Source organism: Watersipora subatra, chromosome 9, assembly GCF_963576615.1.
Source record: "Watersipora subatra chromosome 9, tzWatSuba1.1, whole genome shotgun sequence".
In the NCBI taxonomy this organism is placed as follows: domain Eukaryota; kingdom Metazoa; phylum Bryozoa; class Gymnolaemata; order Cheilostomatida; family Watersiporidae; genus Watersipora; species Watersipora subatra.
The window spans coordinates 45661705-45676610 of record NC_088716.1 but is presented as its reverse complement, the minus strand read 5'-3'; the positions used below and the strand labels follow the sequence as shown (position 1 = coordinate 45676610).

General features: G+C 34.4%; 1 protein-coding gene across 1 annotated transcript in view; it reads left to right on the top strand.

Annotated features, from left to right (window-relative positions):
* LOC137405127 (echinoderm microtubule-associated protein-like CG42247) overlaps window positions 1-14365 on the top strand; it is a 59100-nt gene extending 44735 nt beyond the window's left edge. Inside the window, 10 exon segments of the mRNA XM_068091351.1 lie at window positions 105-200; window positions 3729-3884; window positions 5729-5889; window positions 7000-7112; window positions 7607-7737; window positions 8667-8798; window positions 8997-9153; window positions 11381-11572; window positions 12199-12428; window positions 14222-14365. Of these exon segments, the coding sequence (XP_067947452.1) occupies window positions 105-200; window positions 3729-3884; window positions 5729-5889; window positions 7000-7112; window positions 7607-7737; window positions 8667-8798; window positions 8997-9153; window positions 11381-11572; window positions 12199-12428; window positions 14222-14365 (1512 nt within the window).
* The last annotated feature ends 541 nt before the right edge of the window (window positions 14366-14906 follow it).

Sequence of the window (14906 nt, the reverse complement as noted above, 5' to 3'; positions counted from 1 at the left end):
TCCTGGAAGAGGATTAGTCTCAAGTGAATTCGGCGTTTTCTAAGAAGTCACTTCTCTCCATCTAGCACTCAGTGCGTGTCTTGTCACTATTCAATGTATTGTAGAGTGATGGACAGTACCTTCTGGCAATAGATGAAAGCAATAAACATACTCTCAGTGTCTGGTCTTGGCAAGAAGAGAAGGTTATTGTCAAGACAGCAGTAAGTAATATATCAGAGCTAATGGCTGCTTAAAAATAACTATAAAATATGTGACAAGTCATATCATTTTCAATACAGATGAGGTTAGATCACATAATTGCTTTTAGCTCTATGTAATAGAACAATTTCTGATAGCTTTTTAAACTGTCTTCGGAATTGAATTCGAAGCAATTTAACCTGAGATACAGCTTTTTATTGAAAGTAGTGTTGATCAATATGGTCAACACAACAAAACAGAGAAATTTGTTTTCAAAGATGATGGATTTGATTTTAAACAGTAATATGCATTGGTGTCTAGAAAAGTCATAGCAACTGCACGCTACAGACATTACGTTTTCATGAATGTTGGGAATGACTTGGCTTCACCAAGTCTAAAGCCGCATCAACAATTTTCAGTTTGGGAGCTCATTGTGCCCTATATGAAATGCCTCATTTGTATTAAAAATGATACGACCGGTCACATATGTTTTAAAATTCTTAAGCATTTTAATGTGATAATAGTGGTTGTTTTTCTTTTCTGGATCTAAACTTGCCGTTTTTTGACAGTTGAGATTTTTTTTATAAAAAATGTAGGTCGACCACTTTGAATTAAGTAAAAAGATTTTTTAACTGCTATTTGCAAAAAATCCTTAACAGCAATACAAAAGTTTATGTACAGCATATTAACACAATTTACTGTTAGAAAGTGCAAAAAATGGTTTATTGGGAAAAAATATACCTCTCATGCAGAGAGGTAAAGATTCAAACCATGGTAAATACTATTCAAAAGAAGGCATTTTAATAGGTCACTTGTATCCACCTTTCGTGCAGAAAGTTCGAGGTTAAAACCGAAATATTTTCAGTTAAAAAAAAATTCATTGATCTCATTGTTATTAATTGTAAAATTTAATCTAGATTTTTCATAAATAGATTAAAACCATAAAATACAATTACTGCTCACCAGCGCTGAAAAAGTCTACAACACAATCATTTTATATAAAAAGACAGGTTGTTGATTATATGTATAGCACATTTATATATATTTGATTACCATACAACTTTGTATTACTAGTTGCTCAACGATTCAGACTTCCGTCAGTTTGGGGTATGTATTGCCTATTGTGTTACTGCTTTTAGTAGTGTCTGTGGTGCAATGTATTGGTTATTGCGTTACTTCCAAGAGCAGTGCATCTAATGTAATGTGTTGGTTATTGTATTACTGCTTAGAGAAGTGCATATAATGCAGTGTATTGGCTAATGTGTTACTGCTTAGAGCAGTGTGTTTAATGCAATGTATTGCTTATTGTGTTAGAGTAGTGCCTCAAATTTCAGCCGAAGTGTTTTTTGTTTGCTTCCTCATTGTTTTGCTTGCAGCTACAAATATTTTTCTTGAAGCTTGAAGTTGTTGGCTTATAAGTTTGCTTCTGAAGCTCTTGAGAGTTGTTTGTACTACCCAGAGTGCTTCAGCAGTCTACCCAACATCTGGTTGTTATTTACCTTCAAACGCATCTGTTATGTGGCACAAGGTTATGTGAAACTGTATGCTGCCTTACATAAAAAGACATAACAAAGGAATCAAAAAAGTGAAGCTGTCACATGGGTGTGTTGACACCAATTTGATACCTCACTTTACCTTGCTTCCGAAGGGCGATCGCTAAGCGGATGTTTGGTATAAATCAAATTTCACCAAACCTTTAGAAAAGTCGTTGACAAAAATATTTTGCCGATGGTGGTAATAACGACGCTTATGAATTACGAAAAGTTGAGGTTTACCTCTATGGCTTGGAATAAAGTGATTTTCTAAAGCGATAACAACCGTTTCGGTAGCCGTTGGGCAAAAAACAGTTCGAGTTAACAGTGTTGAGTTCGAGTTATCTGTAGCAATTTATCATTACGTGGGTACGGACCAAAGAAACCGTTTGAATTAACCATGTGTTCGAGCTATTCGTGGGCGAGTTATCCATGTTTGACTGTATGTGTTTACGAACGCAAGTTCAGCAGAAGTTTGTTTCTCGTGGGTGTTCGAAAGTTTCATTGCTTCGTAATTACTATAAACTCACCGTAGTCAGCCTATTGCTTGCAACTCCCTAAAATAAAAGTGCCTTTGCTGCACAGAACAAAAGCAGGCCAAATGAGATTTTTGAAAAAACACACAGTTTCACAGAAACCGATGAGCAGGCTCCCAATTCACGTCTGCTTGCCATACGTAAATGAAGTTGACTAGCATCCACAACATGGGTGGTTACAACATATACACATTGACTCATCCTCCTTGTTGCTGACCACACTGGCATGCTGACTCACCCTCCTCGTTGCTGACTACACTGGCATGCTAACTCATCCTCCTTGTTGCTGACCACACTGGCATGCTGACTCACCCTCCTCGTTGCTGACCACACTGGCATGCTGACTCACCCTCCTTGTTCCTAACCACACTGGCATGCTGACTCACCCTCCTTGTTGCTGACCACACTTGCATGCTGACTCACCCTCCTTGTTGCTGACCACACTGACATGCTGACTCACCCTCCTTGTTGCTGGCCACACTGGCATGCTGGCTCACCCTCCTTGTTGCTGACCACACTGGCATGCTGGCTCACCCTCCTTGTTGCTGACCACACTGGCATGCTGGCTCACCCTCCTTGTTGCTGACCACACTGGCATGCTGACTCACCCTCCTTGTTGCTGACCACACTGGCATGCTGACTCACCCTCCTTGTTGCTGGCCACACTGGCATGCTGGCTCACCCTCCTTGTTGCTGACCACACTGGCATGCTGGCTCACCCTCCTTGTTCCTAACCACACTGGCATGCTGGCTCACCCTCCTTGTTGCTGACCACACTGGCATGCTGACTCACCCTCCTTGTTGCTGACCACACTGGCATGCTGACTCACTCTCCTTGTTGCTGGCCACACTGGCATGCTTAATCATTGGCTTTGTTTTCCACGCTGAGTTTTGCAATTCAGGGTATCTAAGCAAACATCTGAAACCTTTCCAAATTCCAAAAGGTTTTGTTCCCTGCCGGTGCAATTTGTTTAAATATTTATTAACTACTGCATGTATGTTATTGAAAGTCTTGATAGAGATACTTTCATGAGACTCTAAATTTTAAAATTCCTTAGAGACTGTGTCTCTGAAAGAATGCCTGACAGAAAATGTAGCGTATACTTTTGTGAGGCTGTGATGCAAAGCTCTTACATGATGAATGATGTTTATGCGTTGCTTGACAACCAAATGCATCAATTGAGTTAATTACAAGGTTTAGTTGTTGCTCATACTTGATGTGATGCATAACAACATCTTTAGTATACTAAGAGCAGTGTTTATCCATCTGATCGAAGCCATGGTTGAAGACTGAGGAAAAAGATAGCATCATACGGGATTCAAACTTGCAAATTATAAAACATGAATGATGTTAAATAGCTGTTCATACCAAAATTTGAAACTAGTTTGAAAAAGTTGTTGGAACTTTATCCTAGATTTTTTTGGCCAAATAAAAAAATATGAAACACATAAAACATATTGACACATTTCCTTTATTCTGTAGACTTCTGAAGACACAGTTGTATGGGGTGCCTTCCACCCTTTTGATGACAGAATTATCGTTACCTATGGCAAGCAGCACATCTACTTCTGGAAAATATTCTTTGATGGCTCAAGTCCCACTCGTCTTCTCAGAGACAAACTCTCTGGCATCTTTGTGGTAAAACTTTAGAGCTGTTTGCTAGCTGACACCTGATGATCAGAAGTTGAATTGATGTTATAGTAGAAAAGAAAGAAAACATATGACTTAGTTCTTATTCTCTTTGATTGCAAAAACCAAAATAAATGTAGTCAAAGGGTTTCAGCAATACTCGACAGGTGCTTCTCGCTCACAAAATTTGATATGAAATACAAAAGTTAAATATTTTGGCTGTTTGCCAAGTATGTAACTCAAATTAGATCCAGAGCGAAGCAGTAATTTGAATGAAATATTTTAAATAAGCAGAAAATTTGAGTGAATCAAAGTCGATAATTTTGTAAAATCATTGAGCAGATGACTTAAACATTATTGGCAAAACCAACAGAATATCAATGTTTCGAGGTATTAAAAAGTGGAATATTTCATTTTTCATTTGAAGTGAACTTCTAAAAATTGAAGAAGCTTTTGTTGGGTTAAAGAACTCTCTATGCGAGTATTTATACCGATTGGTATCAACATATTTTGCTTCAGCGTATTGCATAGCAGTCTGTTAAAATATTTTTGAGTTGCCTTAGGTTTGAGTAATGTGAATATCTTAGATTACTTGACTTTTAATATCTTTATTTAAAAGTGTAAATTGCACATTTTTTAAACATTTTAGCAAACATGCAAAAGCCAGCATAAGTAGTTAAAACTGTTGTACTTTTCACTGGTCAGCGTTTCTGTAGAGGGAATGATCTTTAATCCTAGCTTAGCAGAATTTATATCGACCTAAAACTTTAACAAACAAAAACCACAAACAAATAGGCAGCCTTGAAAATGCACAACCTTTTGTATAATATTCATAACACATATGAATGCTAGCTAGCAACCTTCCTGTGTCCTCATATACAGGCAATTGATAAAAGACACCATCCTTCATCTTTTAGAAAATAAATTTTCTAAACAATGTTGATGTGACAAGTTTAACTTAGAATTTGCATTAAGATTTTGACAGGGGATTCTTTTAATGTCAGTGTAAAAAGTGTTTCATAAAACTGGCTCAAGCTAAGAATCATTCAAAGACTTTGCAAGCTCAAAATAAATCTCTGAATAATCGTTAAATGTCATGTCAAGTCAGCTTTGAACAACCAACTCCTGAAACTGCTGTTATTAAGACGTTCATGCTATTAGAAAACTCTGAATGAACAATCAAAGGATTTGTTTTAAAATTCTGTTAATAACGGTGATTTAATAATGATGAAGTATCCTTGTTCAGAAGTTTATTATCTGGGAGTACATTGATGTACCTGACAGATACCTTTAACATATATACCTAACAGTGACTGCTGAAAATGCTCAATCAAATTTTAGCTCAAGTTCTCTGGGTGTGATAGTGATAGGAAAATAAGAATACTTTCAATTTGTTCATGGGAGTCACAATAGTGATGGTGGTGCCAGAGCAATAATAATGGCAATAACGAGTGATGTCTCTGACTCTCACTCACTGCGTCACACATGCCCAAGGCTGCAACTATATGTACATTATAGATGCTGTAGCTAATATAGTAGGAAACATCTTTTCTATGATGTAAAATTGATTAAATAATTGGTAAGAACCAAACAGTTTTTCAATTATTTCATAAGTTTTGTAGTTTTGAGAATAAGCTAATTATTTCTTTTTCAAGTTAGTTGAGCATGAACAAGTTTTAAATATGCTAAATGTCAAGTCATTTCTTACTTCTGAATTGTTTACAGTTACCAGTAGTTGTTTATGACTCGTACTGAGAAGTTGTGTACTCACTTTTTGGTTAACCCTAATATTACACTTTGTGTACTCTGATCTTGGGCCCCTTTTTAGAGATGTCAAATTTGTTTGATTCTAGGGAGAAGTGCCAAAGTTTGTGACTACTGTATGTTTCACACAAGAAGGAGATGTGCTATCCGGGGATTCAAATGGTAACATAACTCTTTGGGTTCAAGACAATTCTGGAGCATTTGCTATCAACAAGCGAGCCACTGCCAACTTGAAACAGGCTCATAAGAAGTAAGTTTACATCAGAATATTGTTGATCTAAACAGCTACTTGTAACTGATAACTGTTGGAGATGACAACTCCAATTATCATAAGCTAGCATTTGAGATTGCAAAGAAATTACTTCCATGAAAAGCATTCCACGCCACTGATTGGTTAACCTTTACCAATTAGGTAGAGCCTACTGTTTTACCGTTATCTCAGATATTTTGAAGTTGTTTACACTAACCTTTTTTGACAAATGAAGCATTTTTTAACTTCATCAATTTTTAGTTTATAGGCATGGGAATTTTGAATTCGCTGGCTAACCAGATGTCTTCTCATTTAGCAGTGCATTGTGGGAAATCTGTAACACTTCTAGATTAGTATTAATTTGTTTTACTTAAATTCTCATAGAAGTGTTTGTAAAATGAAAAAAAATTATAATGATGACAATGCATTTTGAATAATATAACACAAATTAAATTTTTTGCATCTACAAAAGTAAAACAATAAAAATACAAATACTGAGGGTTTCTGCATCAAAAAAAATTGTACTTAGAAGTATATACTGCAACACATTTTAATGTTATTGAAGTGGCAATAAGAAGATGTAGATGACCAACAGGTGAGAGTATTCTGTATGATTAGCTCAGTAACCTTACTACTATGTTTTTCTGCAGATCATACTTAATTCCAATAAATTAAATTAAATTTTCTTAACTCCAAGCAATTAAAGTTGTTCGAGCATTTTTAAAGTTTTATCAATTACATGTACTTTACAAATAAATTGACAGGAGAGCTTTTTAAAAAGAAATAAAAACAATGAATTTTCCTGACTCAAACTTGAAATTACGGTACGCTACCAAATCTTTATTCAAATTTACAAAACAGAAATTGTCTAACTTATTTTTTGAAAAGACATCAATCCTTGTCATTAATATGAGAACGGCGTGAATATGAAAAAAACCGTGTTAAGAGCTACACTTCACAATCAGATCTAATAAAATAATCTCTATGGGAAATAGTGCTGTCATGGTAGGTGACACAAGGCAGTTAAATGTGTTTATCTGAAAAGCAATCCCCTACTTTAGTGTCAAAGCAGGTTGTAAGTTTGTAATAATATCCCATCTCTTTCTGCAGGTCTGTCTTCTCAATGCACATGTATGCAGATGGTACACTCCTCACAGCTGGCGGCCACGAAATCAAGAGATGGGACACGCAGTACAAGTGTAGAGAAATTAAAAAACTTCCAGGTATTTTCATACGACTTGTGATTTAATAGAAAGTTAAATCAACTCTGGTGCTTGCCTAAAACATGTTGATGAGTTTCTCTGCAGCTGGAGGTTTGTTCAAAGAAGCAACGGACATTCAGATTGGCTATTTTGAGTAAACAATTTTTCGGAGTACGAGCAATAATTTTTTAGATTAATTTTATCAAAAACATTTGATAACATTCTTCGTGTTTACAGGTCTGCCAATACTGCTAATAGAAACAGTATGACATACAAAAAATACATGTATATCGACTCACTTTGTGAGTATGTTTCACAGCTTCAACTGCTTGAAAAAATCTATAGAATTCAAATTCTATTCAAAACTACTTTTTTATACTCACAGCACAATCATTTTAGTGTTTACTACATACTGCTCAAACTGGTGAAAACTATTTTAGAATATACAATGTATTCAACTATTAATAAAGTATTGCCATTATAATATCTATTAAAATATATGTAAATTGTTTTAGAGATGTTCGGGTTTGTAAGAACTCTTGCTCCAGTTGGAAGTGACATATCAGACTCCAGCCTCTACATCGGAACTACAAAAAATTGTATTCTTGAAGGGTCACTTGATGAAAAGTTTCGCTCTGTTGTTCAGGTATCACTCTAAGACAGAGCTAATACTGGGAAATAAAGATACTCATAGAGTTAATCACTGGCTGTCAATGCTTTTAAGATTAGCAAATTGAGCATAAATTGCTCAGGCTTTATAATGGCGCAAAACCATGAGCTCTACAAATAACTTGGTAGGTATGGAGACAGCTAGAAGGGAGAGAAGATTTCTTTCCATCTCTTCTCTAACTGGTGTTGTGCTGAGTAGAACATAGAAGAGTATAATAGACAATCGTCTAAACATCGTTTTATATAAAGCCTCACTTCCGGTGGCGGTGTACATTCAGAAAATTTGCATACACTTGCATTGAGCTGAATACTTTTTACACTTTTTGAAGCGTAGAACTAGTGCTAAAAAATAAATATTGACTGGAAGACTTTCATATTAGTCTAAACTAACGAAAAAGTTTAAATTCTAGTAATAATTAAAAAATTAATCATTATTCAAAAAACGGATTTACCAATTATTTGAAATACAATTTTGGAGTTTTTTTTAACATTTAGGAAAGGAAAACTTGTAATATATGGGAATCACCGACAAAGTAAAGAATGGAAAAGTACAATTGTTGTGGTTAAGTAACCCTAGCTACATTTTGAAGTGGGTTTTTGGCACTTGAAATTTAATGTGTCAGTCATATTTTATCAATTGGAGGCGTGGCGTTTCCGCCGCCACGGCTAATCAGCTATGACATCATTTTCTAAACTCTTATCTTAAACTTGGGTTTTGTGTCTACTCAATCACATATACACTGGCTCATGCTTAAAACACCTTTTGACATGAATAAATTATGGCATAAACAGTACAACTTTAAACTGACAGCAAATATCAAAGCTTCCTACATAATTTTTTCTATATTACTTTTGATCATGCAATAATAAACGAGTGTGTAAGCTCAATACAAAATTTGCTTGAAGGGTCACAGTGAAGAATTGTGGGCATTGAGCGCCCACCCTGAAGACCACACTTTTGTCTCAGCAGGCTATGACCACTCAGTGTGTAAATGGTCAACTGTGAGTCATAAGATTCTCTGGAGAACTGTGGTCGATGTAAGTTGATAACTTTATGAAACTCTATTGATTGTCATTTGTGTGAAGGTTCTCAAGCTTAAAATACTAGGGAATGTCTATGTCAGGCTAAACTATGCTGCAAGTCTAAAAAAATCTAAGCTTTCTATAATGCTCTGCTGATCTATACCTTTATATAAGATATATACACAGAGCTGTATAAACTTTGATGGATTGTAGAAACCATGCTTGTCAGTAAGTCACAACCATAATGGTCGAATACTCGTTATTGGCACAACAGAGGGACGATTCATAGTGCTCGATGCTAAGAACGGCTCACATCTTTCTACTATACAAGTTGGAGCAGGGGCGGTTGACTCCACTAAGTTCTCTCCAGGTTAGCCACAAGGATTTTATAATGTTTGGAGTTTTTTAAATAAGTCAATAAAAACTTATAACTATATACTAAAGTAATTTAAAAATGTGCTAAAACATTTCAAATTCACATACATCTCTGGAGATAGGAAAGCTATGCCGATAGTCAATTGATGTTCTCACTATATGTAGTAAGTCTATTTGAGAAACAAAGTCATAGGCATAGTAAGTCTAATTGATAAACAAAGTCATAGGCATAGTAAGTCTATTTGATAAACAAAGTCATAGGCATAGTAAGTCTATTTGAGAAACAAAGTCATAGGCATAGTAAGTCTATTTGAGAAACAAAGTCATAGGCATAGTAAGTCTATTTGATAAACAAGGTCATATTTTCAGTATGGTTTAAGTTTTGCCCTTGGCTATGAAATTCACTGTGTTTGCTATTCTACTGTTTAGCTCAACTCGTGTGCTGTGCAGGTTGTAGAATCCCTCCCACCACTGTGTTGTATAAGCAACTAAAAAAATTTGTTACCAGCTTTTTTAACGTTATCATCTATATACAAAGACGGAAAAAATTTTTACAATGGGATATTGAAAAGGTTTTTCAAGTACATATCATAAGACGTTTTCATCGATTTTCAATTTCTTAAAATTTGTGTTCTCTAACTCTCTAAGCCATCACATAGACATCTGTTTGATGATCAGTAATATTTTATGTGTACAGAGAAGCCAAAAGCTGCAAATCGCCGAGGTGCTTGTGATATAGCTTGTGTAGATATATCACCAGGTAATTCCACACATACTTTTGTTGACTTAGTATTGAATTTTAGCTCCAAACTTGATTCACCCAATCCAAATATGCTAGTGGTTGTCTTCTGCTGTACAATGATGAGGCAACTTCTGCATCTCACATCTGGTTTTGGGTTTCTTGAGAGTGCTGTGTGCAGAGCTTTAGCATCTTTTAGTACATTTCTGTTTGCAGCGATTCTTAGCTATTATGCTGCTACATAATTATCAGTAGCTATTTTGTTTTCAGCAATTGGAATCATGGCTGTATGGGTGAGGTTTGCTAGAACAACCAAAGGTTGCACCAATAATTATATAGCTGCTCGAATTAAACAGACACTCAGTAGAAAATGGTTTGTTAAGCATGATCAGATCACAAACCGTATTTGCTATCATTGATAACCTAAATTAAAGCAAAAGAGTGTAAAGACTTTCATAGCACTGATGATATATAAATTTAGTAAGCAAAGAACTTGCTACAGTAAACTTCATTTACTAAACTATGCATAGCAGAACTGTGTGTTTTTTTTCAGATAAAAAGTGAACCCAAAATTTTATTCTAATTCATGCAAATTTTTGTGTAAATCATTTTGCTCTGGATATTCTGGCAGGCTCATTTCTTTTATTCACATGAAGCACAAGTGAAAACACCTTCAAACAAACTTTTTTTTCAAGTTTTGTTCAGGGCTAGTGGCCTGAAAAACAAGTTGGTGATCTGAATATATAACCTGCATTCATGTAGCTAGTAACATAATAACTAGCAATTTTTACTTTTGTAAATAGCCAAATTTACAAAAAGAAGCAAACTTTTTTGGCAAACAAAATAAGCTATACTGTTATGTATTGTGATTGCAGCTTCCTATTTATTGTGAGAGTTCATGGTTTATGAAAAGTAAAAATGTTTCTATTGAGTTCCAAAAGATTTTATTTTTCTACACCTGGTCATTTGAAAAATATAAATAATAGATTCATCATAAATCAATAACTGCTAAAACTTTAGACATACAAGACTTTAGACTCATAATTATCTTTTGAGTGGAAAAGAAATTTAAAACACCAGTTTGCACTTTGCAGCATTCCACAGATAGTATAATTTGTATAATTTGGTTTACAAGAAAAGTAAAACAGTTAATATTTTTCAATTTTATGCCTTCAACAAATTTTTGAGAAGTTTGTTAAAATAAGACTAAGATGAAATGGAACATTTACAACAGGAATAAGGCATACTTTGCTATGTACACACGCTTGATTTCCACTATTAAAGTTCAGCATAAAAAGTAAAACAATGGTCGTGGCACTATAATGCAAGAATTTCTATTAATATACTTCAAGGATTTAATGATTTTTACTACATACAGTTTCCACTTCAAAATGTACTGAACCGTATTTGTTCGTTTCCCCAAAACATGTTATTTTGATCCGCTCCTATACACTTCTGACAGCAAATACTCTTTTCTTACCAGATGGACGAATGCTGGCGATGGGAGCTCAAGACGGAAATATATATATCTATGACGTGGTTGATGGTGGGCAGTACTTTAAAAGACACAGAGATGGTGTACTCAGGGGACACAAAAACTTTGTTATGCAAATAGATTGGTCGGACAACTCCGAGTATATCCAGAGCGTATCTGGCGACTATGACCTCATGTTTTGTAAGTTTTTAGTTGTTTATGTTTTTGTAAGTTATAAGCAAACGAAATTAGTAAAAATTTCCATAACAATTGTGTCGATTGCCTCACAAAAGAATTTTCCATCTTGCCACAGTAATTCAGATTTTAGCTGTCGTCTCTCCGCCTAACATTAATTATGTTTTAATCAGATTTGAGGTTGAAGTAAATGATTGCTTTGTTCAGGATTCAAACTCATTACATTTTGTTTACCAGTTCTACACTCTACACTTTTAGTATTTCAGAATAATTGCGCACCTAATTATTCCAAGTGCTTGATTGGTACGTCTGACAATCTCTCATGAGCAGAGTACTAGTTTATATAAAGGGAAATTTACAGTCTAGTGCGCTGTGAGAGATCATCATGTGTGCCGATAAAGCAAAGAGAATAAGAAAGTACACAACTATTCCGATATGCTGAAAGGCAAATGATTTGCACAGATGGTAGAGCAGCGGACTGCTAAACCAATAGTCACAGTTTCAACTCCCAAATAAAGGAATCTTTCATCTCAACCTCCAACCATGGTTACTTTGATATTGACGCGGATATATATTAATACTCTATGTATTAGCTGACAGATTTAGGTTGAAACTACTGCCTTCTCTTTTAGGGAGTGTGTACGATATGAAGCGAGAGAAATCACCTGCGGTTGTGAGAGACCTTTCCTGGGCTACACAGTCCTGTGTTTTGGGCTATAGCACATCTGGCGCATGGACTCATCTGGAGAATGATGATGAGGATATAAATGTTGTTTGTAAGAGCAACTATGAGGATTATCTTGCTGTTGGTGACAACCAAGGAGCTCTCAGGGTCTTCAAGTATCCAGCATCAACTTCAAAGGTGCAAAAACTGTTTTAATTGGCTTGATCTAAAGCTTGTTTCATAAAGTTAAAATAACAAATAACACTTCCAAAAGATAACACTTTTTTTAATTTTCGTTTCAAGTCACAGCCAACTTGGTATTTACACACAGCAATTTATACAATTTATAGTAATCTATACCCACCTAACTGTGCATTCTCATGAATGTGCCAAAATTTTGTACAAACTACTGGGTCAGCTGCATAGCTTTTGTAACCCGTCTTCCACCTTGTAAATGATACATGTATGATCCAAAACCCAACCTTCTAACTGTCTACTGCAGCAAAAACTATTTTATGTAAAAATGCTAAGTGAGAAAGCAATTTTTAAAAGAATATTGTGAAATCATAGAAATAAATTCATTAATAAATTTACTTTGATAAAAATAGAAATTATAAACATTCCCATGGGAGGCTTTGCTGATGTTACAATAACTAGTAAAAAAAGATAGCTTAGTTTGTTACTTAGCTAGATTTCAGCATTCATAGCCAAGGCTTTATGAAGACATGTATACAAAGTTTTGTTTAAAATCATTGCTCTGAATTACAGTGAACTAAACTGTTTGTAATTTCTTTTCAAAAATACATGACAATTGTCGTACCATATCTTTTTGACTGGAATAAAATAAGTGATTAGCGTACTAAATTATTACTATTCTAAAAACCACAGAGCTTAATATTTGCTTGAGAGGTAAAAGTCTCTTGATATGGAGGCTCCTTTTGTTATTTGAGTTGTATGTCCATAAACGTTTTTTAAAGAGGATAGACAACTTCTAAATATGGCAAATTTTAGAGAGAGCAAATTTTACACCAGAGCAGATATAAATAATAAAACACTAAATATCTTAAAGGTATAACATGACAACTTAAAAAAAAATTAATTCTGGCCTTTCAGTACTGTAATTAGACTATAAACCAAATAAATCTCTTCACTGTTTTGGGTGAATCCTGTTTATTTGTCAATTATGCGCCCTAAAGGAGCTAGATAGCATGTAAATATTTTTGTTTTATTCTGTTTGACGTAACATGTCTACAACTAAATTCTTTTTGACAAAAAAATAAATATGAAGTACATATTATTTTTAAATTATTTGACATTTAAATTCATTGAAAAATTCTGTTGTAAAGTACATTTTTGTGTTATTTTTAAATTTCTTAGTGTGACAGTATTAGCAGAAATGTACAGAGATTATTCCACGTTCTTTGAGAATAAGAATAAAAAATGTGCCACTTTCACAAATAAAAAATTAATTTATTGCATTATTCCATCATTACAAAAAAGGCATGATTTGATTAAACGTGGCTGAGTTAAACTGACATTCTTACCAAGCTCAAAATGCTATTACAGGCTGCCAAATTTGGAGTTTAGCAGCTATACGAGCACAAATTTTATTATTGTGTAGAAAAATAACTCACTTGAGGTAGTCGATCAATTGTGTTGTACTGTACAACTTTCATGAATTGTAAAGAAATTTACATGTATATGTAAACATGACGTAATAAGACCGAGGTATTAGCATGCATGTGACAGTTAAAATCATAACTAATTTTTGCTGTTTAAAATGATTTTAGACATTTATTTGGTAACCCTCTAAATACCTTGTGTTATTTAAACAGCACAAGTTTTTATTGATCAATAACAAATATGTCCCTATTCATCTCTTGCCAAACCACAGTCTCAACCCCAAACAACTTTTTGGTGTGCAGTCTTACTTGTGTCGGGTAGCAAACACGCTTTGAAAAATCCGTTCATTTATAAATTTGTATTTGTAGCCCGATTTCTATGAAAAGAAGCTCTACTCATCTCATGTTACTAATGCTAAGTTTACATTTGATGACAGCTACTTACTGACAACCGGAGGCATCGATGCTGGGCTCATGCAATGGGTTCTCGTAGAAACCCGCACTCCACGATGATATTACTACTCATTTTAATAAAAGTCAATACATTCCTTTTTTCGCTTTAGTCCTTGCTGTGCCTAAAATATAAAAGAATCTTTGGCACCGGAGTATTTGTCATATTTACTTCAATGTTCATTTCCTCAGTCTGTTCTCATAAATAATTGATGTTTTTATTTATTAAAGGTTTTTATCTATTGCACCATGTTTCAAACAGGTTTTATCACGCTTAAACTTTTCCAAACAATATTTTTCTACATTTTATGAATTTATGGAGCAATTGTAACCAATCTGTTACAAAACAGACTTTTCTTGAACAACTGGTAAGGCAATAATTTCTCTACATAGGGGAGACAAATCCTATTTCCTCCAATTCATCCATTGCAGACCATTTGTATGTTTAAATACTATTGTAAGTTGATTAAGGCTTGCAAACAATTCAGTATGTTTATGCATATTGTGCGTTGATTAAATGTTCTTCCAGATTAATTTACTAAATTCAAATTTTCTTAAAAATACATTTATTTACATATAATTGTTGTTGGTTAGTTTTCATAAG